General features: G+C 46.9%; 2 protein-coding genes across 5 annotated transcripts; one reads left to right on the forward strand and one right to left on the reverse strand.

Annotated features, from left to right (window-relative positions):
* Positions 1–10,663: 10,663 nt before the first annotated feature.
* Positions 10,664–15,847, reverse strand: dcun1d4 (DCN1, defective in cullin neddylation 1, domain containing 4 (S. cerevisiae)). 3 transcript variants are annotated; one of them, XM_076158793.1, is made up of 11 exons: positions 15,758–15,847; positions 14,688–14,758; positions 14,555–14,594; positions 14,363–14,450; positions 14,198–14,286; positions 14,039–14,109; positions 13,681–13,772; positions 13,440–13,548; positions 13,013–13,117; positions 12,813–12,915; positions 10,664–12,733 (listed from the first exon to the last, which is right to left on the reverse strand). In XM_076158793.1, the coding sequence occupies exons 1-11, from the start codon at positions 15,774–15,776 to the stop codon at positions 12,678–12,680; spliced, it is 843 nt and encodes a 280-aa protein (XP_076014908.1). In that variant the 5' UTR covers positions 15,777–15,847; the 3' UTR covers positions 10,664–12,677. The 3 variants fall into 3 exon arrangements, with proteins under 3 accessions (XP_076014908.1, XP_076014909.1, XP_076014910.1); XM_076158794.1 differs by lacking the exons at positions 14,039–14,109; positions 14,555–14,594; XM_076158795.1 differs by lacking the exons at positions 14,555–14,594; positions 15,758–15,847 and having other exon boundaries at positions 14,688–15,751.
* Positions 15,848–17,335: 1,488 nt separating this feature from the next.
* Positions 17,336–20,319, forward strand: ociad2 (OCIA domain containing 2). 2 transcript variants are annotated; one of them, XM_076158773.1, is made up of 7 exons: positions 17,336–17,587; positions 17,677–17,761; positions 18,480–18,533; positions 18,622–18,669; positions 18,756–18,921; positions 19,253–19,327; positions 19,829–20,319. In XM_076158773.1, the coding sequence occupies exons 1-6, from the start codon at positions 17,534–17,536 to the stop codon at positions 19,323–19,325; spliced, it is 480 nt and encodes a 159-aa protein (XP_076014888.1). In that variant the 5' UTR covers positions 17,336–17,533; the 3' UTR covers positions 19,326–19,327; positions 19,829–20,319. The 2 variants fall into 2 exon arrangements, with proteins under 2 accessions (XP_076014888.1, XP_076014886.1); XM_076158771.1 differs by having other exon boundaries at positions 17,337–17,587; positions 18,756–18,939.
* Positions 20,320–23,930: the final 3,611 nt, after the last annotated feature.

A 23,930-nucleotide genomic window follows, 5' to 3' on the forward strand; every position in this document is an offset into this window, starting at 1 on the left:
TGTGCCATCATCATGCTAAGGTCTCATATGTGTGGTGTCTTTGTCTCCAGTGTTTACACAGATCCCTGAATGCTGAGTGTGTTTTATAGTCTAATGGAATGACAACGAGGCGGGGCTCGTCTCCGTCTGTCATAAAGCTTAAGGTTACACTTATCTATGAAGTATAATGAGACAACAATGACAGTAAGACATTAACTGGGCATGTGAATGATTGAAGGGAACACGTCAGCCCTCTTGGTATGTGCATGTGGAGTCATAAACACTTCAGACTTTGATCAGAATTTGCCTGAGAGAGTCGAGGGTTGATTCACTGAACACTGGCGTCTGAAGAAAAGTAAGTTTCCCTGGAAAACAACTGAAAATAGAATTCTTAAACAGGTTAAATCTTTTAGTAAATGAGTTATTTGTGTTATTCTACATTCTGGGTTCCTTTGAGCTCTTGATTGAATGTGTTGTCATGTGATGTAGTGTGGCACAGTGCCTCACAGCTGTGGCTCTCTGGGACACAGTGGATCTGTCTTGTGTGATGTTGTTACCTGCTCTGACCCGTCTGCAGTCTCAGGCCGCTGTGTGATGGCTCTGGCACAGGAGCGTCTCCTGGCCGCCCTGCTGCTCCTCCATGGGCTCCATTGCTCCTTTGCCCTGAGGGACTGTCCGGCCTCCTGCTCCTGTCAGAGAGGCCTCCTGCTGAACTGTTCCTCCTCTGGCCTCTCCCTGGTGCCACAGCCCATCACAGACTCCTTCACTGACCTGGACCTGTCTCACAACCTGCTCAACTATGTCACAATCCATCAACCGCTGTGGCGCCTGAGGAGTGTATGGCTGGGTAACAACACAATGGCACACATGTCTCTGTGCGTTGGGAGGCAACCTGTCCCAGGCAGAGCTCCACATGGCTTCAGACCCTGGAGCAGACTCAGATGTGTGTCCTGGGCCCCCGCCCTGCAGCTGCTATCTGCTGAGAGGAACCAGCTGGTGGAGCTCCCTGAGGGTGAGTCAGTAGAACACACTCAACCTGGATCCCTGTGGCTCCATGTGGGGATTTCAATGTCAGGGTTGACCTTTTGACCTTTTTAGTCACTTGGGCGCAGTGTTGTAGCAGAAACATTTACATGACATGGAAAGCATTCAAATACACACAGGCAGAAGAAATACAGAGACACAGATGTGAATGGACTTAAAACCTAAAGAACTTTGTAAATGCAACAGAACCTCAGCTTCAGTTTCCTGTGCCACAGGAACCCGACAGCTAGAAATCAGGATATTGGAAAAACGGATTCTACAAATGTTTGTGTCCTCATACACACGTTGATTGACAGCTCATTCTTAAACACCAGTTTTAATACCAGTTATTATTATTATTACAAATCATACAGAGCAGACACGTCATGATGAGTCTCCAGGTGGGTGACAGCTTTGGGTTGCTATGCTACCTGATAATCATGATTGATTACATAAATGACATGTTTGCCCCTTTGATTTTATGAGGGGTGATTATAGGAGTTGCTGATCTGATAGTGACTGACAGTGAACATGCTACACACCTGTAGTTGTTATCTGGACTGTGTATGAGTCAGACTTCAGTAGAGATAAGAGCGGTTTCATGGGCTTTGACTGAATAGATACATGTTAGTAGAAGCCTTCCACTTCTTCCATCAGAGTCTAAACTGTGTGTGTGTGTGTATGTGTGTTACCCTGAATGTAGACCTTTAAATTCACTTACAAACATGTGCATTAATGTATAGACATCCCTTATCTATGGTCCTTGGCTCTGTTCAGGAAAGATTAAACATCCACAGAGCTCAGAGTGAACGCCTCACACACTCACAGGCTTTATTGACATTGCAGTAAACATGCAGCCATTTAGCTCTGAAGGTGTTTTATAGAATCTGAGAGAAACTAATCTGATAGAAGGTAACAGAAGTCCCCCTGAAGGAGCGAACATACGGGGGGAATGAAATGGATTTGCCAGTTTCTTTGAAGGAAAGTGTTGACAGCTCATTTACTTGTTGACAGACTTCTCTCTCTCCTGTTTGGTATTCAGCTCAGAGAACCCTCAGCTCCTCTCTAATGAGGCACAGAGCCTCGCTTCAGCCCAGTCTCACTCAGATCTTCTTCTCAGGCCAGGGAAAAGATACAGACACCAGAAGAGAGCAAATTATAGTAGTCATCTTGTAAAAGCACGTTTACTGAAGTTTGAAGCAAGAAACTGTGGATTCTCCTTCCAGGGATTGGCTCTCTGTTGGTCTGCTGAGTTGTTCTTCCATAAGTCCCACTATCTCTCCACTTATTGTTTAACATACCATTGGGGTCAGCAAATCCATGGCAAAGACCTAAAACAGCAAAGAGACTTCTGCTTTTATCTCTGCAGACTTTTACAAACAATACATTCCAGTTCTCATTGAAGCTCTTGTCCTCCGTCCTCCAGGGCTGGGAGGAAGTGAAAGCTTACAGGTTCTGCAGCTCTCCTTCAACAGGATCTCAACATTAGCACCACGAGACCTCGGCCACCTTCAGCAGTTAAGAGAGCTTCACCTGCAGCATAACCTCCTCACCAGCCTCCACAAAGACGCCTTCAGGGATTTAAAGCAGCTCAAGGTAACGCTGCTGTTAAACCGGCTCAAACCTTCCTGTTGCCTGTCATCATGTTAGAAAGAATATATTTATATACCCAGGAACATATCTTTGTAGGGAACGACTCAAGCATCCTCCAAATAATCCTACAGATAACTTTGCTTTGTTTTTAGCATCCAAATGAGGGATAAATCTGAATATCTCTTCTGCTGTTAAATGTCCTTGGTTCTCCTCCAAGGTCCTCGATTTGAGCTTCAACCAGCTGACCAGCCTCCATCCTTTGACATACCTCTCTCTGCGTGACATTGGGGCCGACGTTAGACTGAATGGGAACAGGTGGCTGTGTGACTGCAGCACGCTCAGCCTACGAAGACAAATGGGTTACGACAGCCACAGAGGCCTGCAGGCATGGAGGGTGGTGTGTGCTTCTCCCTCCGCCCTCTACGGCAGAGACCTGCTGCAGCTGGCAGAGGATGACCTCAACTGTTCTGATCATGCAAATAGGTCAGGGCGCCATCAAGACGTAACGGTCTACAGAGGCTCTGAGATACTGCTGTCATGCTCCACTCAAGGTAACAGATCAGTCTAACAATACAGAGAGCTCCTGTGTGGAAAAGAGAAAATATGATGAACATAATGATATCATAAGAAACTAACTCTGTAAGTGGATCTAACTGTGTGCAAATGTTTTTGTAGAGTCTGAGTGGTGGACGCCCAATGGTCAAGCGTCTGTGAGCGAGCATCAGGCCGGTCTGTTGATCAGTGAGATCAGAGAGAGAGACACAGGGATATATGTGTGTGTGTCTGAAACAGAGCAGTCGGTGTTTAACCTGCAAATCAAGAAGATGGAAGGACCAAAGAGGAAAAGCAGGAGTTTATCTAGAAGAAGCCAGATGATGGTCCCACATGACGCCTCAGTGAAGAATGTTGACGGAAGGAACCAGAGAGCGACTCAGTCTGATTTGGCTCTGGCTGTGTGTCTTTCTGTCTTCATCACGTTCCTGATCGCTTTCATCCTGGGAGTCCTGGCCCGGCCCCTCATCGATGGTCTCTACAGAAGACTCTTCAACAGGAAGAACTCCTCTGGCCTTCATGAAGAGGAAGGCCAGTATGAAAATGAGGCCTACTCCAGCGGTGAGGAGCCAGAAGAAACAGAACTTCACAGGGAAAGGAGAGTGACATTCAGCGATGTGCAATATTATGATACTGTAGCGATTTCAAATGAAGAAGTCGTCAATGGAGATGCAGTCTCCATTGAGATGGACAGCAAGAGGAACTCCGAAACTGACAAGAGAATACATCAGTCAGGTGCAGAGGACAACCAGAGAGACAGCAGAAACATCTCAGCTCAGGAGTTTGAAAACATCCCTGATCCGACTGAGCTTGAGGAGAGGACAAGTCCGTCTTCATATTCAGATTCTGTAATATATGACAACGTACCAAAAGAGGACCAAATGACTCAGGAAGACCACACAAAGTCTCCTCAGCTGGCAGAGAATGCTCTTCAGCAGAGGGTGGACTCTTCAGTAGATGTCTCATCAGTCGTACATGCAGAGGTGCCACAAACTTCCGTTCACAGCAGAGGTGAAGTCCCTGGCATTTCTTCTGAGCCCTTGCCTGACGGGTCGCCACATAGAAATGATACCAACTCAACTGATCCTGATCTATGGCAAGAGAATGGAGAAACTTTTGACTTCAGTGATTCTGCCCGGTCCAGCAGTCTCTTTGGTTCCTTCAATGATTCAGCATTGATTGTGGTTCCCCCTTCAGAGAGATGGAAGCAGTCAAAGAGGTCCAGCTCCAGCTCCAGCTCCAGCTCCTCTGTCAGTGGAGATGAGCCAACAGAATACACTGTGAACCCTGAGCAAGAGGAGGAGGGCAATGTACAAATGATCACAAATGAATCAAGTCAGTCCTCACTGGGATTGAACCAGGTTGATTACAGAGGTGACACACAACGGCCTGGAACAGGATTCGACTCTGAATCCCCCCTGTTCAGTGACAATGATGTTGAGCCAATGACCTACACAGACAAGGAGGAAACAGATGAGAGAGTTGAAAAGTACAAAACACTGACTAATGAGGATGTTTACCACATTCCATCTTCACAACTACATCCTGGAGCGGAGCAGCATGGCATCAGTTTGGACATATCCAACACCGATACGTACACAGATACCAGAGCCACTTCATCATCTGATCACTCATCTTCTAGTAGTGTGAGTGCAGATGAAGGTCATGAGCCAGAAACAAAGCATGATGTAGATGTTGTCCAGTTGTTGGACTACAAAGAGAAGCAGGATCAAACTGAAAGTGTTTATCCAGAAACAAAGTCCACTCTAGATCTTGGCCATACTTCTCCCATCAATAGAGGATTGGATATCAAACCTCAACCACTATCCCCTGATTCATCATGTAGTAGTGAGAGTGAAGATGAAACAACTGACCTCATAGAGACGTACCAGCAAGGGAAGGTGGGCATATTAGTACCTCCGTTAAAAGAAGCTAAAACTTTTGGTTATGATCCAAAGACACAGTCGCCTGCTGTAGATCTTGGCCATGTCACTCCTGTCAAGAGACGAGCACCATCACCACCCCGGGTACCTTCTTCAGAGTATGAAACAAAGTGGCCCACTGTGGATCTCACTCATGTCAAGAGGCGGCTGGATATAAAAGCATCATCACCCCCTTCAGATTCCTCTTCTAGTGATGAAAGTGAAGATGAGACAGCTGGACACATCAGGGAACAAGAACAAGGGAGGATGGACCTGTCCAACATTTCATTTACTCAAGCTCAAACTGTGACTCAGCCTGAAACAAAGTGGCCCATAGTAGATGTTGGCCATTTCAAGAGACAGTTGGATATCAAAGCACCATCACCTCCTCATGAATCATCATCATCTAGTAGTGAGAGTGAAGATGAAACAACTGACAGTGTAGAGAAGTGGGAGCAGGGGAAGGTGGTGCTTCCATTGAAAGACGCTGAAACTGATCCAAAGACACAGTGGCCCATAGTAGATGTTGCCCATATTACTCGTGTCAAGAGGCGGTTGGATATCAAAGCACCATCACCCCCCCCTGATTCCTCCTCTAGTGATGAAAGCACAGATGAAACAAAAGTCCAAGAGCAGGGAAAGAAGGTCCTGACCAACATTTCATTTACCCAAGCTCAAACTGTGACTCCTAAGCCTGAAACAAAGTGGCCTATAATAGATGTTGGCCATTTCAAGAGACAGTTGGATATCAAAGCACCATCACCTCCTCATGAATCATCATCATCTAGTAGTGAGAGTGAAGATGAAACAACTGACCGTGTAGAGAAGTGGGAGCAATGGAAGGTGGGCATATCTAGTTTTCCATTGAAAGAAGCTCAAACTGTAAGTTATGATCCAAAGACACAGTGGCCTGCTGTAGAGCTTGGCCAAGTTACTCGTGTCAAGAGACGGTTGGATATCAAAGCACCATCACCTCCCCCTAGTGATGAAAGTGAAGATGAGGCAGCTGGACACATCAGGGAACAAGAACAAGGGAGGGTGGACCTGACCAACATTTCATTTACTCAAGCTCAAACTGTGACTCCTAAATCTGAAACAAAGTTGCCCATGGTAGATGTTGGCCATTTCAAGAGACGGTTGGATATCAAAGCACCATCACCACCCCCTGATTCCTCCTCTAGTGATGAAAGCACAGATGAAACAAAAGTCCAAGAGCAGGGAAAGAGGGACCTGTCCAACATTTCATTTACCCAAGCTCAAACTGTGACTCCCACATCTGAAACAAAGTGGCCCATAGTGGATGTTGGCCTTATTGCTCGTGTCAAGAGGCGGTTGGATATCAAAGCACCATCACCTCCTCATGAATCATCATCATCTAGTAGTGAGAGTGAAGATGAAACAACTGACCGTGTAGAGAAGTCTGAGCAGGGGAAGGTGGGCATATCAGTGCTTCCATTGAAAGAAGCTCAAACTGTAAGTTATGATCCAAAGACACAGTGGCCTGCTGTAGAGCTTGGCCTTATTACTCGAGTCAAGAGACGGTTGGATATCAAAGCACCATCACCTCCCCCTAGTGATGAAAGTGAAGATGAGGCAGCTGGACACATCAGGGAACAAGAACAAAGGAGGGTGGACCTGTCCAAAATTTCATTTACCCAAGCTCAAACTGTGACTCCTAAATCTGATACAAAGTCGCCCATAGTGGATGTTGGTCATTTCAAGAGACGGTTGGATATCAAAGCACCATCACCACCCCCTGATTCATCTTCTAGTGATGAAAGTGAAGATGAGGCAGCTGGACACATCAGGGAACAAGAACAAGGAAAGAGGGACCTGTCCAACATTTCATTTACCCAAGCTCAAACTGTGACTCCTAAGCCTGAAACAAAGTGGCCTATAATAGATGTTGGCCTTATTACTCGTCTCAAGAGACGGTTGGATATCAAAGCTCCATCACCTCCTCATGAATCATCATCATCTAGTAGTGAGAGGGAAGATGAAACAACTGACCATGTAGAGAAGTCTGAGCAGGGGAAGGTGGTGCTTCCATTGAAAGACGCTGAAACTGATCCAAAGACACAGTGGCCCATAGTAGATGTTGCCCATATTACTCGTGTCAAGAGGCGATTGGATATCAAAGCACCATCACCCCCCCCTGATTCCTCCTCTAGTGATGAAAGCACAGATGAAACAAAAGTCCAAGAGCAGGGAAAGAGGGACCTGACCAACATTTCATTTACTCAAGCTCAAACTGTGACTCCTAAGCCTGAAACAAAGTGGCCCATAGTGGATGTTGGCCTTATTACTCGTCTCAAGAGGCGGTTGGATATCAAAGCACCATCACCTCCTCATGAATCATCATCATCTAGTAGTGAGAGTGAAGATGAAACAACTGACCGTGTAGAGAAGTCTGAGCAGGGGAAGGTGGGCATATCAGTGCTTCCATTGAAAGAAGCTCAAACTGTAAGTTATGATCCAAAGACACAGTGGCCTGCTGTAGAGCTTGGCCTTATTACTCGAGTCAAGAGACGGTTGGATATCAAAGCACCATCACCTCCCCCTAGTGATGAAAGTGAAGATGAGACAGCTGGACACATCAGGGAACAAGAACAAGGGAGGGTGGACCTGTCCAAAATTTCATTTACCCAAGCTCAAACTGTGACTCCTAAATCTGATACAAAGTCGCCCATAGTGGATGTTGGTCATTTCAAGAGGCGGTTGGATATCAAAGCACCATCAGCTCCTCATGAATCATCATCATCTAGTAGTGAGAGGGAAGATGAAACAACTGGCCGTGTAGAGAAGTCTGAGCAGGGGAAGGTGGTGCTTCCATTGAAAGACGCTGAAACTGATCCAAAGACACAGTGGCCCATAGTAGATGTTGCCCATATTACTCGTCTCAAGAGACGGTTGGATATCAAAGCACCATCACCACCCCCTGATTCATCTTCTAGTGATGAAAGTGAAGATGAGGCAGCTGGACACATCAGGGAACAAGAACAAGGAAAGAGGGACCTGTCCAACATTTCATTTACTCAAGCTCAAACTGTGACTCCTAAGCCTGAAACAAAGTGGCCCATAGTGGATGTTGGCCTTATTACTCGTGTCAAGAGACGGTTGGATATCAAAGCACCATCACCTCCTCATGAATCATTATCATCTAGTAGTGAGAGTGAAGATGAAACAACTGACCGTGTAGAGAAGTCTGAGCAGGGGAAGGTGGTGCTTCCATTGAAAGAAGCTCAAACTGTAAGTTATGATCCAAAGACACAGTGGCCTGCTGTAGAGCTTGGCCTTATTACTCATGTCAAGAGACGGTTGGATATCAAAGCACCATCACCACCCCCTAGTGATGAAAGTGAAGATGAGGCAGCTGGACACATCAGGGAACAAGAACAAGGGAGGGTGGACCTGACCAACATTTCATTTACTCAAGCTCAAACTGTGACTCCTAAGTCTGAAACAAAGTTGCCCATAGTGGATGTTGGCCGTATTACTCGTCTCAAGAGAAGGTTGGATATCAAAGCACCATCACCTCCCCCTGATTCATCTTCTAGTGATAACAGAGCAGATGAAGCAACATACAACATGCAGGAGCCAGGGAGTGCACAACCTCCACAAGAATCTTCTAGCAGTAGTGATGAGAAACACAGAGCTGATATAAGGATCATAAAAGATAAGCCAGGCAGTGTTCCCCTCATCAAGAGGCGTTTGGATATCAAAGCTCCATCACCACAACCAGCCTCACTCTACAGCAGCAGATCTTCATACTCACCTTTGTCTCAACCAACATTTGCCAGCAATGAGAGTCAGGATGACAAAGCCAAGTTCATTACGTTTCCCGCACTGATGAACATTTCTGACACTCCTGTGGCATCCCATAATGTAAAATTAGAAAAATATACCATTATTACTGAAGAGATGAGGAACAAAAGCACAGCTGAGGGTTTGATCCCAGCACCAGTGGTAAACCCAGACCTTCAGTCTCGGTGGGCAACGCTGGATCTAGGTTTCTCTCGCTCCAGAAAGCGTCTGGACATTGCAGCGCGCACAGAAACGCCACCCAGTGTTCCATTATCCGCCCCTCCTGACTCCCCCTCCTCCTCCAGCAGTGAAAGTGTTGAAAGTATGGAAAGTAAAGGCACCAAACATCGACAAAATAAAAAAGGAGAAGAGATGCAAGGAGTTGCAGTCACTCCCCATTTGAAGAGATACCTGGATATCAAAGTCAATGAGAAAGCTCCACACACACCACCATTAGAACAATGGCCTGGATACTCCACCCACAGCATCAAGAATGAAGATGTATCAAAGGAAGGTGCAGAAGTATGGAGGGGACCGTCTCTGGATCCCTACATCAACCTCAAAGGCCTAACATCAAAAGTGGAACAAGATTCTGAATCAGCGTGGCCTCATATGAGTCTCAGCAGAGTCCCCCATGTCAAGAGGGCTTTGGACATCAAAGCCTTCTCACAACATGAATCCTCTTCAGACGGTGAGAAGGAGACAACAGACCAGGCTTTGCAAGTTCAGAGACTCGGTGTTCATACAAGGTTTTCTGACCAGAGTCTTGCTGTCCCTCGCATCAAGAGACGCCTGAATTTCAAGGCTCAATCAAGTTATACGCATTTTGATCGAAAAGATTCATCTTCACCTACAAACTCCTCCCCCTCCAGCAGTGATGAGGCGACTACAGACCACACAAGACAAGTGGAAACATCTCCTGTCACAAAGTCAGAATCCACCTCTCCTCTTGCCTCTGACGGAGATCCCAGCATCTCCTTTGATAATGTAGAGAGGAGAAGCTATCTGGACCATCCTGTCAGGAGACATCTGAATGAAAGCAGCAAGGAAAAGGTCGTTTGGACGCCTGCAATGGAGAGCCAGACGGACAGAAAAGGCCTCAACGCTCTAAAAGCCATGTCATCAGAGAGAAGACAGTGGCATACAGAAGATAAGGAAGAAGAGGGATCTGCTCTGTGGGATGATGACAGTCCAGCTTTCCTTCCTGCCCATTCTAACGCTCTCAGTGCTGAAACTGATATCAAGCCTCTCCCCAAACAGTCACTACCAGAACTGCTTCCTTCATCTTCCTACTACAGAACACATTTCTTTAGCGCCATTCATCCACCCCAGGAGGCTCCTCCTCCTCCTCCTCCAGGCTCACCTCCACCTGAGGAGGAGGAGGAGGTAGCAGTGCCCACATGGAGGTCTCCATGGAGCAGTGAGAAACAAACAAGTTCCTATCAGCAGCAGACGAGATACAGCAAGTAACATGGGAGGAAAGAGCAAACCCCTGTAGGTCAGCAGAGATCTCCAAGTGTGACCTCTGATGCAGACTGCGACTTCATGACACGGCCACGACATCCTAAACACGGACAGGTCTGAAACAGGTACCAGTCATTGAGTCAGACTCCAGCAGAGCTCGTGTGTTCTGTTCTGTTCTCTAACCTTAACCTTGAAATCAATCAAAGGGCCGACGATCTGTAAAATGATTAGAAACTATTCCAATGATTTCCCAAAACAACTTCCTGTTTTATTCTACTGATGTGTTGCACTGATAGATAAAATGAAGAGACAGAAATAGAAGTCACTAAGTTAATAAACCCTTTATTTCTGTATATAGACATAGGTTATAGTGAAAACAGACATTTGGACACATAGTTTACATACATATATACAGTTGGGACAAGGTTGTTCAACCTCCTGCATTTCCATGGGAGAGTGTGGACGAACCAGAGCTGATGTTGGATGCAATGTAAGAAGAAAAGAAAAGCTTTTAATGAGACCTGACAGACTTCTTTACAGCTAAATGTGATGTGATGTCTGTGTGGTTCCAAATGTATAAATCTGTGCTGTGAATAAATAAACTACAGGCTTCTCCCTAAAGCTTTATAAAGTGAGGCTGTGTTAATGAGTAAATGCAGGAGAGAACTCCTGTTCCAGCGTGAGGTTACAGCTGTGTTCCAGGTCTTAACACACACCATGGTGCTTTCATCAGGTCAGAAAACATCATGAATATCAAATCAAGCACTAAACACACACACGCACAAATTCCTGTACAAAAACAAAAACATTTTCAAAAGAGTTCATTCACAAAAGGCTCTGTTGGAGCGTGCATGCAAGAAATATTCAATCTGACCACGACTCAGCATCACACCACAGCCAGAGACAGAAATGTATACAGGTGTTACAAGAACATTATACCAGGCAAAAAGAACAGCATAGCATCATCACAAAGTTCCAAAGGGTCAGAGTTCATTGATTTAATGGGATCTCAGGGTGGTCAAACCAGCAGAGCGACCTTTAACCTTTAGACTCCAGCTGCCTGTCCTGAGCAGGTCACTGGCCTTCTACTGGAGGTTTATAACACTGTCAGTGTTGAGGGGGGGGGGGGGGGGGGTGCTACTCGTAGAAGGTGACCTGAAACTATCAGTGGACTAAGGAAGACACAACAGATGCCACATATCAAGACAACATGGACATCAACTCTAGCTCTAGTTCAACCTTTAACACGCCCCAAACAGTCTGAACAACTCATCCTGAAATATCCCTGACTACTCGGTGCGTGTGTGTGTGTGTGTGTGTGTGTGTGTGTGTGTGTGTGTGTGTGTGTGTGTGTGTGTGTGTGTGTGTGTGTGTGTGTGTGTGTGTGTGTGTGTGTGTGTGTGTGTGTCACACAGAGTGACCGTGTGCGTGTTTTGAGGCACAAATACACTCTTACCAGCACAGATGCAGACATTGGCCATGTGACCAATGAGAGCTGCTCCGAGCCCGAGCGGCTCTCCACTGTGCTGGAGTCAGAGTCTGTAAGCAGCAAGGCTGATTTGTCTGCTGTGATGAAGTCTGAAGCATTAGCTGAGGTTTAGCAAACTAGATGGAGCACAACAACAGCAGGAGGGAAGAAAAAGTGGAGGAAAGGAAATCACAGGTACGATCCTGACTGAAGGGTGCAGGGATCAGAAACCTGCAGGCGACCGTTTGACACAGTGAGCTTCTAGAAGAACGTCAACACAACCCAAAATATGACAAATGTTAGCTTCTGTCATCTGTGTAGGAAAGCTCAGGTTCAAGCTCATCGCACAGGTGTGAGTGTGTAAATGTGCCCAGCAGGTCCAGGTGACCCTGGTTCAGACTCAGACCACACGAACGCTCATGTGGACAGACAGAAGGTGACATGAAGTGCTTCTCCCACCATTTTGTCTCCATCCTCCATGTGATCCATTCTAACACACAGCAATATGACATGTCACAGTGAGAGAGAGAGAGTGAGAGAGAGTGAGAGAGAGAGAGAGCGAGAGAGAGAGAGAGCAATGCCACTGGGGGTTTGCTGCAGGCTTGCCCACTATGCAACAATGGTCGGGACATAAGTCCAGGATGAAAGCCCTCTGCACCCTCACACACTCTGGGCAGCATGCACACAGGCGGCAGCACAGCACCCCCACCCTCGCCCACCCACAGCCCAAACCCCTCTGAGACCAGGAAGCACCCACTGTCACTGCTGACGTACGTCTTTACCATTTATGTATCGGTTACTTATTGGTTGTTGGTTCTCGTGGCCGTTGTTGTGACAGTTGTCTGTTTCTCAGTTTCCAGTTTCCCCTGCAGCTATGACATCTGCCTCTCTTTGTACCATTCCACAAACTCGTCCAATAACACCGGCCCTGATGAAGAGAAGGAGGTTAGAGTTTGTATTTGTGCCACAGCGGTGGAGTCAGAGTGTAAGGATGTGTAAAGACTCACAGGCTCCATCCTCATCATAGTTACTCAGGTCCAGGTTGATTGTCCTGCTGAACTCTAAAACATTGCACCATTGGTCTTTGTTGATAACTTTGTACTTGGATTGCTGCGGAAAACAAAAGTGCCTCAACTGAATGAAGCGCGGCAACATCAACCAGGAAGTGTAACAGTGTGTGGACTTAACGTGTGCACACGCCTCTCACCTCTAGAAACTGATTAAAGACAGGAAACAGAGGCCACGTCTTCCCCAGGAGAAGCCCCAGCATGCACTTGGCTGTGTTCAGGTCCAAACTCCTCTGATCCTTTTCCTGCACACACACACACACACACACACACACACACACACACACACACACACACACACACACACACACACACACACACACACACACACACACACACACACACACACACACACACACACACACACACACACACACACACACACACACACACACACACACACACACACACACACACACACACACACACACGATATGTGCTTTGTTTGTTGTTGCCTACAGTAAGTTAGTAGATAATCTTGACCTGCTGACAGATCAAGGTTGTGTGTGTGTGTGTGTGTGTGTGTGTGTGTGTGTGTGTGTGTGTGTGTGTGTGTGCTTGACTCACCCGAGCAAAATCAAAGGCGTATCTATATATAAGTTTAAAACTGGTGCTTTCATTCAGGACTGATCTCAGGTAGTCCAGTGAGTTCCTCAGCCTCTCTGTGGAGTCACACCTGGGAACAGCACACACTCTGCACTTTAGAACGTCTTCTACTCAGACCGACCCAGAGCAGATAGGATGAAACAGAGAGAAGCTAACAGAGCCAGATGTGAGAAGCTAACAGAGCCAGATGTGTGAGACTCACTGCAGGGAGCCCATGCCTCTCAGCCACTCCTGCAGGGTGAAGTAGCCCATACTCTGAGCATCCAGCTTCCAGGCCAGCACCAGCATCACAACCTGGACACACACACACATTTAGAGCCTCACTAAAGGAAACTGTGTTGGTTCAGAGGATTCACCACTGAAGTGAGCAGTCAGACAGAGAGAAGCTCAGTCAGAGCCTCTTGGCCTCAGCAGCTTGAGGCTCAGCCTGCAGTCACACATCTGAGCCCACAGAGCTGCTGTGACCTTCTGAGCAAAAATTCCAAACTTCAGACTGCACAGCTGAAACAGAAGTGCATGACTCGTCTTTATATTCAGAAAATACAAAATCATCTGCTTGCATTCTCTGGTTCCACACCAATGTCCTCACAGAACTTCTCCATCCCCTCTGGACCCACCACATCATCACAGCCTGTCAGAGACACAAGAGGGAAGCCATGACACACACACACACACACACACACACACACACACAGCATGTGTGTGAACCAAGAGCTGACCTGCATATTCATAGAACCACTCCAAGCATCTTTTACTGGAGAACGTCTCCTCCTCCCGGATCTGTGACGTCTCCTGTTTTCTGAAAACACTGCAGAGGAACAGAGAGCTTCATTCAGAGCCCAACAGTAGTGAGAGGGTTAAACATACATGACACAACAAAGCACCTGTCCTGACGACTCTTCTTAGCTGACATATCATCTCCAGCTGACGGTCTCCTCTTTTTCCTAGGAGGCATGACTCTGGAGCAGCAGGCTGGAGGAGAGAAGGAGGAGGAGAGAAGAAGGAGGAGCAGATCAGAGACAAGAGACAAGAGACAAGAGACAGACACACACACACACACACACACACACACACACCTGAGGGACGGCTGTCCTGTCCAACGTCTTCCGTCAGGTTCTGTCAAAGCCAACACATGAAGTCATCACGTGATTACAGGTAAACACACACACACACACACACACACACGCACACACACACACACACACTCACCAGCCTGTGCAGGGTGTGGTGGATCTTATGGATGCTGGCCAGAGTAGACAAGTGGGAATTTAGCTGAAAATCTGTTTCACCAAAGGAAGAAAACTTTAAAGTGTAAATCAGAACCACAGGACTCTAACTTCTGCTCTGACTGAAGCCACACACACACACACACACACACACACACACACACACACACGTGACGTCACACAGACACACACGCACGCATACATACAGACACACAGACACGCGCGCAACTTGCACGGAGTTTACAAAGTATCTAGAGACTTCGGGCTCATGGGTTTTGTAGTCCTCTTCCTCACAGCGACACATGGAGGCGGCGCTCCGGATGAGACACAAGACTACAACTCCCACAGCTGATCGGGACCCGGACTCATGAAGCCCCTCTGCCCAGCATCCAGCCCGACTGACTCAACGCGTTTCCCTCCTTAGTTAAATGTGTGTGTTTGTGCTGTGCGGTCCGGCGGCGCTGCACAGACGCCGCTCCGCTGCTGCCCCGGTTCTGCTCCGGTGCTGCCCCGGTGCCGCTCCGCCGCTCAGACCCGTGCAGCTCCACACTACAGGTTTACACAACTGCGTCACAATTTACATTCTGTGTTCTGATCCGCAGCTGAGCAGAAAAACAAGCTGAGGACGTGACGAGGCTCCCAAGTTTGAGCTGAAGACAACCATCAGAACCATCAGAACCTTAGGAACCATCAGAACGCACCCTCAGTCCGAATGCACAGAGACCTCACAGCGGACCGCTCAGCCCCCAGAACCTCTCCGGTCTGGACTCCTGCAGGCTGCCGGACCTGAACATCACTCAGCTAATAACTTATAAACCCACTGGGCTCAGCTGCGCGTCCCGAACAGCACCGATCACTCTATGCTCCCTTTGTTTGCTCCAACATGCAGCGGAACTACAAAGAGACCCACAGCACAGAACCCTTCGTCCCGATCACACACACACACAAAGTACAAGCAGGGACGCGAAGCTCGGCGCGGCTTCGGTCCGTTCGGCTCCGTGTCAGCGCGTCAGGCCCGAGGTTCGGCCGAGGTTCGGCTGTGTTTCTACTTACTTGCCGCATCAGAGTGCATTTTTATCAAACATACAACTGAGAGAGGGAAGTCCGCAGACCGGCCAATAGGCGGGTCTTGTCAAGGGAAACCACGCCCATTCTACATGTAGAGCCCGTCTAGACTCCGCCCCTGCTCGCGTCTGATTGGCTAAGCACGGTGTCATCTCACGAGGAAGTAGAAAGTGAATAAGTCCCGCCCACACAGGGATCCTGATTGGCCAGAGTTCCCAAACAGGATGTGGTGTTCCGTCTCCCCATTGGTCGGCGCATTTACACGCGACCGCCAATCACGAGAATTTCCTCGTGCAGGAGTAAAGCCAGCCCACGATGGAAGCGGGTTGGTGCGTTGGGCCGTGACGTCACTCTCCGTGGGGCCGTTACGTGGGTTCGTTTGTCAAGGGAACCGGGCCGAGAGAGAGTTGGTGGTGCAGTGAACGATGTGAGACTTCCGGTCTGCCGGGACGGAGTTCCGGTCGTGTTTCATCTGTTTCTGTCTTACTCAAAGTTTCTATTACTTCATTGCGTGGATCAGCTGTGTTTAATGGAGATGAGCTTCACTGTGCGCAAGTATGACGTCATGCTGAGTTTTCACACACACACACACACACACACACACACACAGTTTGTACCTGTAGTTTCCTCTCCAGGTGATGTCATTGTGGTCTTTGTTCTCCATCACACACACACTTTAATGATCGTCCTCACAGTTCCATCTGATATAAGGGGATGAGAATCAAAACTTTGGTCGGTCGCCAGTGTTGATGCATGTCACCATGGTAACACAGGCTGGGGTCATCTATAGGCCAGGCAGAAACTCTAACCTGTGTGTGTGTGTGTGTGTGTGTGTGTGTGTGTGTGTCAGGTCAGGTTCCCATCCTTCAGTCTTCCTCTCAGTACCACAGGAAGCACTCCTCTGCTCAGTCTGGACTCAGTTCCTCTTGAGGCCCGGTGCAGGGAAGCTGGACCTTAAACGTGTTGACGATATATAAACAACTGTGACATCAGGCTGCTCCTTCGCCACGCTGAGCTCTTATCTGTAGTCTGTAGTCAGGAAACTATCACTGCTGTCTGATCATTTATTTATTATCACCTCTAAGGGCTGTCAACCATTAGTGCTGTCCATTTTCCTTTTTGTGTTATTTCACTGTTGTGTGCCAATTACTTTAGTCACTTTGAACTTATTAGGGTACCAGCACCTGTAGTCACGTGTGTGTGTGTGTGTGTGTGTGTGTGTGTGTGTGTGTGTGTGTGTGTGTATAAACTGTAACATGTTCCAGCTCGCTCACTCGTTGCATTGACACACTGACGAAATGATTTACAGGAGGAATAAAAACATCCATAAACAAAGGCGTGTCTCCTGCAGGGCAGAGAGATGAACACAGCTGACTCTTACCTGGAGCCTCTCAGTGGGACTTCAGATTTATCTTCCACCTCTGATTCTTAAGAAGACGATGTTTTAATAGCTCTTCTTTGTTGTGGACTTTCTCCTTAACCGGTTGTTCCACATGGAGACCAACATGGCTTTGGCCTCACGCTGCCTCTCAGAGAGGGGCGGAGTCAAGACACACTCATGGGAGGAGCAGTTAGAGTTAGAGGTGACGCCCGGCAGAAGGAACTGGACAAACACGGTAGTGTTCCACATGAACAGAATCAGAAGAGTTTGCTGCAGAATAACACACACACGCTTTATTAGATCACGTTATTAAATAGATATCTGGATCTATTCTGACATCCTGGATCTTGAGCTCTGAAACGCCTCGACAAACAGAAGCAGTCATGGCAGAGGGAGCTGCTGCCAGTGGATCATCAACCGGGGAAAGGCAGAGGAAGGTGAGAGGAAAGAGTTTACACACATGCTGGGTGATGGGCCCTGACCCTGACCCTGACCCTGACCCTGACCCTGACCCTGCATGTTACAGTGTCCTCTTGGAGATCAGCACATCCACAGAGAGGACATGAGGAAGATCTGGAGAGAATGCTCAGAGGAAAGCTTCTGGTACAGAGGTATGATGTCACTGTTTCTGTTACTGATCTGTATTTAGTGTTTTTGGTTTCCTCACTTTATTAAAGCATGGGTTGAACTGGACTGGCCCGGGTTTGGGTTTATTCCAGGTGGATTGTGCAAGTCCCCTAAAGAAAGAGGGCAGGGCTCATCAACCAACACCCTGTTGACTTTGTGTTTACATTCATCTCAATGGAATGTAACTGCCAAGAGCCCACACACAGTTTGAGAGCCGTGAGGAGGATATAAGGCCTCACACACACACAGAATTTGAAATCATTTGAATGGTGTGACCTTATGGAAGGAGTTTGCCTCAGACTCAAAGTCTTCCCACCATAAAAACCACAACAAAGGATTATGACATGCAGGGGAATGAACTTCAGTCTGATAACAGTGATTGTGTTTGAGAGCTTCATTAATGTTTGCATTATGTTGATGAAGGTTTCCTGGCATTTGAAGGAATGTTTAATACCAAAGTGTGTGTGTGTGTGTGTGTGTGTGTGTTTAGTATTCATCATGTTTGGATCCACAGAGATCAAACTGGAGCTCAGGTCTGAAACCCAGAATGTTCCAGTTTAAAAAGTGTTGTTTGTGAAATGGAACATTCTCTCAGGTCTGACTCTTGTTACTCTCTCTGTAACTCAGATTGGTGTTTATGAATGTTTGTATTAGAATGACTCTTTGTGTGTCTCTGTGTTTGTCTCTGATGCGTCCCTGCAGCTCTCCCTCTCTCTCTGGGGTCCATGGCCGTCACCGGGGGGCTCATCTATAAAGGTGCTGCACATGAACAGCTCCCTCTTCACTCACATCATAAAGAGATGCTGCTTTACTTAACTGTCACATGTTTACTTCTTCCGTGAAGGCATTTGGCAAACATCAAAAAGGTTTGGTCCCTTTCCAAAGCTAGCAGGTGTGTTCATCAAACTTCAGTCAGTCTTCATGTTTCAACCCTCAGCATTCTTTCATACAGGATTGTGATTCTGTTTTCTTCTTCAGTTGCTGGAATCCTTGGTTATGCAGTGGGACATGCGTCTTATGTCAGAACCTGCCGAAGCAAGTTCCAGAACCTTGGCCATGGCTTTGGACCAGGATCTGGACCAGGGTTTGGACCAGGATCTGGACAAGGATCTGGACCAGGATCTGGACCAGGATTTGGACCAAGGTCTGACAAAGGGCACAGGTTAGGGAAAAAACAATGAATTGACTATTTTCACAAACCATTTAAAAACGTTTAGAGATTGACTGTTTTCTTTTCAAGGAAGGACAAATGATGAGTCTGAGTATCACTATAGTTTTGAATATATTGAAGTTTAAGGTAGTTTGCCTCTCTGTTGTTTTAAAAGTGTTTGTACTCATGGGAGAGGATTCTTGAACTGAACCTTTCTGACTTGATAATGTCTCAGGTCAGCCTCCACGTCTTGACCTTTGTTGCTTCAGATAAAGAGGGATGACAAATCCACATTCAACCACTGACCTGAGTTTCATCCCAACAGATTCTGCCACCACGTTTGTGAAGAATGTAAGAAAGAAGCTCCAGCTGTTCCTCCAGAACAAGTGAAGAGTTAGAGGTACTGCTCTGGATGTACACAGACATGAGACCCTGTAGCTCCCCTGGTGTGGCACAAACAGCTCTGACCCATTGAGACCTCTGTAGAGGTCCTGTGGTGTCTGTAGGTTCCATTAGACTCTTTCAGCTCAGCCTACAGACGGTTGATTGGATTGAGATCTTGGGAATTCAGAGGCCAAGTCAACACCTTGAGCTCTTTGTCATGTTCCTCAAACCATTCCTGAACATGTGTTGCAGTGTGTCAGGGCTCTTTATCCATGCTGAGCCCTGGATCAGTGTCACCGCCCTTTGGAGCTCTGACCCACTCGTCTAGCCTTTGTCAGATGGCTCACATCCTTACGCCTGCTAACACTCCAACTTGAAGAACGGACTCTTTCCTTGCTCCCTTAACTATCTCAGCCCTTGTCAGGTGCCAGTTTGTAACCAGAGGGTCGCTGTTATTCATTTAATGATGTCACACATGGCCTATGTTCATTCTCTCTGCATTTCTCTTCTTTTGCAGCTCGGACAGAAAGCAGAGATCACCTGACAGTGAGGGATGTGTCATGGCAGCTTTTAAGATTCCTTTCTTTGAAGTATATTTTGATGCTATACGGGTGTGTTATATTCATTCAGATGAGACCATGCGCAGCTTTGCCACTAGGGGGAGCCACTGTTCTTTCAGGCACAGTAGACTCCATCAGCAGCTACACTTTTTTGTTTTATTATGATTATGGAAAAACAATTTGTCTGCGTTTAATGCTTAACAACCAACTAATATCCTGACAACAATAGGAAATGAGTGTGACAATACCTCTCGCTTTATTCAGCTCATTATTTCTTCAATAAGCAATGTTTCTGATAATATTAGAGAGAAGCCATGAGCAAACGTGCTTTCATTCAAACTATGTGAGATCAGATCATTTATACATGGTTAAGAAATTCAGACTTCTTAAGACTTTCACTGCTTTGGGCCTGGAATACCAATAAATGTCAAATTCTGACAAATGAGAAGTGACTTGTCTCATTCCTCCAGAACCATGAAGCTACGGTCTTAAGCTCAGTTCACCTCAGTGTGTGTTCACCTGCTGCCACACAAATGAGGAAGAGGCTCTCCTAGCCTCAAAACAAAGGCACCGGCTGAAAATATAGCTAAATATTGCCCCTCGAACATGATAGAGGAGGAAACAGGAAGTGATGTTATTTGCCAGCTGGTCACATTTGTCATTGCTGCTGCTCCAAATCAGAAACCAGAAGAAATTAGAGTTTGGGGAAGTCATTTGTTTTAGTAAGGAGGCTCTCATCTGTGTGTGTAGACAGCTCCATCTATCCCTGGAGGGTCAAACTCGCCCAGATGCACAGTGTGAAGAGGAAATTGTTGGGTCTTGGTGGCGGTATGAGCTGTGGTGCTCTTCTACCTTAAAGACTACAAGCCTAATATGGACCCAGGACTGACTGTGGCACACGTGACTTAAAATGTCATGGATGTTTCTCTTATAATGTTTATCATACACAACTAAACCAACTCCACTCATATTAGTAGAAGGAGCAGTCAAATACTTTAGGCTCATCAGTTACTAGTATTAATATGAACTCAATGATTCAAATATTAACAATGTAGCTGTAGGCTAAAAACAAAAGAACAATAATAGAAAATACTGTACCGTTATATAAATTACATTACAGACAACCGGGGTAATTACAACAATAATAATAATAATAATAGTGATAATAATAATAACAAAAATAATGATAATGATAATGATAATAAAGACAATGTGCCTTAAATGATATTGTCTCCATAGTAACTGTTTTCCACAGCAGACACGCAGGAGCATGAGACACATTTCTACTTTTATTTCTACACAATAACAACAATCCCGGACTTCTTCACTGCTCCGTTCAATCCTAACGTAGAAAGAAAGAATGTGTTGGGTCATGAATCGGATTCAGTCACTGAGCGCGTCATCCAATCAGCCGGCCAGCTGCGCATGATTGACACACATTTAGTCCAATCACAGCGGGCTCTGTGTGTGGGCGTAACCCATCCCATCCAATAGAGAGTCGGCTGCCGTCTGCTGTGACAGTGGAGCTCTCCACCACTAAAACACGACACAGAAGAAAATCACACCTTGAGTCGAATCCCTCCAATGGAGGAGCTGAGGACGCTGAGGAGAACGAGCCGACCTGAGAGCTGAGGGACAGAGAGGAGCCTGAAGTGAGTAACGTTAGCTTAGCACGGCCCGGGGAGGCTGAGCTCCGGGCGGCGGCGCTGCGCTGAAGGAGCCGAGGGCCGCGGAGAAGTTCCGTCATGAACTTTGCGGCTCACTAGCATGCTAACGGAGAGCTAATGGAAGTTAGACTGTTAGCGCTTCTCCGCCTGCTGCACCGCCGCTGTCCGGCCGCCTGCTGACGGAGCTGCGGGCGGAGCTGCTGGCGGAGCTGCCGTCTCTTCTTAGTCAACATTCATCTTTAGTTGACAGCTGGATGTGCAGCTAAATCAAGTTTGTGCTGCTGCAGCTAGTTAGCCACTAGCTCCGCGTTAGCACTGTGCTCAGTGCAGCTAGCTGCAGCTCCACTCAGTTAGCAGACATTAGCTCAGAGTGACCAGAGGACATGTTGACATGTGAGAGTGTGGAGAGTGTGAGTGTCAAGAGTGTTCACAGGTCCGTGTAAACATCATGTCAGAGCAGACACACACACACACACACACACACAGATGCACTTTGGTAAAGTAAAGCAGGACGTCATGACAGAGCTGTCAGCTAACATCTCACATTCCTCTGAGCGCTCATGAGACCACAATGCAGCATCTGTTCATCTGTGCAGTGAGACAGACAGGCACACAGACAGACAGGAATCTGATCTGTCTGCTGTGGAAATGTCCAAACAATGTCTGATGTAGTCCAGAGAGGATGAAGATGAGTGACAGTTTGTCCTCGTGTGTACTCGGCTGTCACACTGAACTCATGACAATCAATTCATTGATTAAAGAGCATGGATTCATTGTTGTCATGGTTACGGAACACCAAAAGACTCAAATACTGAGGTTGTATTGGAAGACAGCATATCCATGGACGTGTGTCCTCTTCCTTGAGCTGTAGTTGATTTAAACTCTCTCTCTCTTCATCACTACACAACATCATCATCATCACATAGTTCACAACATGTCACTGTGCATCATTTACTGCTCTGTGTCTTAAACGCATCACTGCTGCACAGGATCTCTCATGACTCTTATTCCTGTTAGCATAGATCGGAGGTCATTTAGGCTCCTCCCCCCTCCCTCTGGTCTCTGTGACAGGGAGAGACAGACTGAAGGATCCACACTCTCTCACACACACACACACACACGTGGAACATGGACTCCTACACTCATAATCAAAGTCATGAATATGAAGTCCTCAGCGTTGAGCCTGGTACGCTGCGTGCACACTGAGGGAAAACAAACAGGACTAGTTAGTCTGACCTGTGAAGCAGCTCAGCAGTGTTTAACTTCACTTTAATCCAGGGCTGCCGAAGAATATTGGGATGCGTCGTTTAACCCTTTCTGCATGGATGTGAGTGTGCAGCAGGCTGATCTGTGTGATGAAGATGTGATGAGGCATGACCTCTGTGATGCTGTGACTCATCTGGGCCTTCATCCCACTGGAGCCATGTGTTTGGTTGAATGTGTTGTGATATTAATGGGGGGGGGGTCACATGTCCCCCTGTGGCCCCCTGCTGTGAAGCCCCCTGCCTGGATGAACTGCTGGCTTCACAATCTGATGTCATATAGAAGTCAGAACACACTTAAAGTTGTAGTGCTCTGTTAGTAACTGCTGCCACACTCACACTCTTCACCCACTGAGCTGTAGGATTGAGTCTTTGCTGTTTCTAACTCAGTCCTCTTTACTTTGCCATCTGTCCAAAGCAACAATAAGCTGTCCCTCTGTTCACCAGGGTAGATATCTGTCTGTTTAAATCTCATCTGAGTCTGAGTCTGAGTCTGAGCCTGAGCCTGAGCCTTAGCCTGAGCCTTAGTCTAAGCCTGAGCCTTAGTCTGAGCCCTTTGCCGTCTCAACAGCTGACTTGCTACAGTTGTTTGTCTAGTTTCCAGCTGACCCTGACCTTTTATCTATGCAAACATAGCCTGAACAGGAAATGGAGGAAATGCGCTGCACACATGTAGGTTTTTTATGAATTGATGAAAATAGAGGAAGATAACGCCTAGATAGTCAGTTTTACTTTGTTCTCCATTTCTGTATGTAGATGTCCTCATCGCTCAGCTGGTCAGGATGCTAAGCTTGCTTCTCTTGACGGTGCCTTTGAAATTAAAATGCAACATCCTTGGACTTGTCTCTAATCAGGTCAGATATTATTAAAAAGCCAGCCTGTCATATCTGTCATCTGTTCAGAAAGCAGCCTGTTTCCAGTGAAACCTCAGCTTGATCATGGAGCCTATGTCCGATAAACTGGGGTTAGGAGATCTTTTGATTGATTGCATTGAGAGGCTTGGCACACTGTCGCACAATGAGGACTGAGTTTAGTTCAACACAACCTATAATTTAGCCCTGCTGAGGAAGATTATCCTTGGCTTTGGGAGAGAGAGGGTTTGGAGCATAATTGATGTTTGGGTCTGCCTT

The sequence above is a fragment of the Genypterus blacodes genome, unplaced genomic scaffold (genome assembly GCF_046128005.1).
Source record: "Genypterus blacodes isolate CSIRO-AG114 ecotype Tasmania unplaced genomic scaffold, CSIRO-AGI_Gbla_v1 ptg000087l_1, whole genome shotgun sequence".
Taxonomy (NCBI): domain Eukaryota; kingdom Metazoa; phylum Chordata; class Actinopteri; order Ophidiiformes; family Ophidiidae; genus Genypterus; species Genypterus blacodes.

Bases quoted from the DNA above. Each gene is read 5' to 3' on its own strand.
- dcun1d4 (XM_076158793.1), bottom strand. The intron at 13,118-13,439 runs GTGAGTCAAGCA...GTGTGTGTGCAG, and splicing joins ACGCCTTTGATTTTGCTCGG to GAAAAGGATCAGAGGAGTTT. The intron at 12,734-12,812 runs GTGAGTCTTTAC...TCTCTTCATCAG, and splicing joins CTATGATGAGGATGGAGCCT to GGCCGGTGTTATTGGACGAG.
- ociad2 (XM_076158771.1), top strand. From the start codon at position 17,534: ATGGCAGAGGGAGCTGCTGCCAGTGGATCATCAACCGGGGAAAGGCAG. The intron at 17,588-17,676 runs GTGAGAGGAAAG...TGCATGTTACAG, and splicing joins CCGGGGAAAGGCAGAGGAAG to TGTCCTCTTGGAGATCAGCA. The intron at 18,940-19,252 runs GTTAGGGAAAAA...TCATCCCAACAG, and splicing joins AGGTCTGACAAAGGGCACAG to ATTCTGCCACCACGTTTGTG.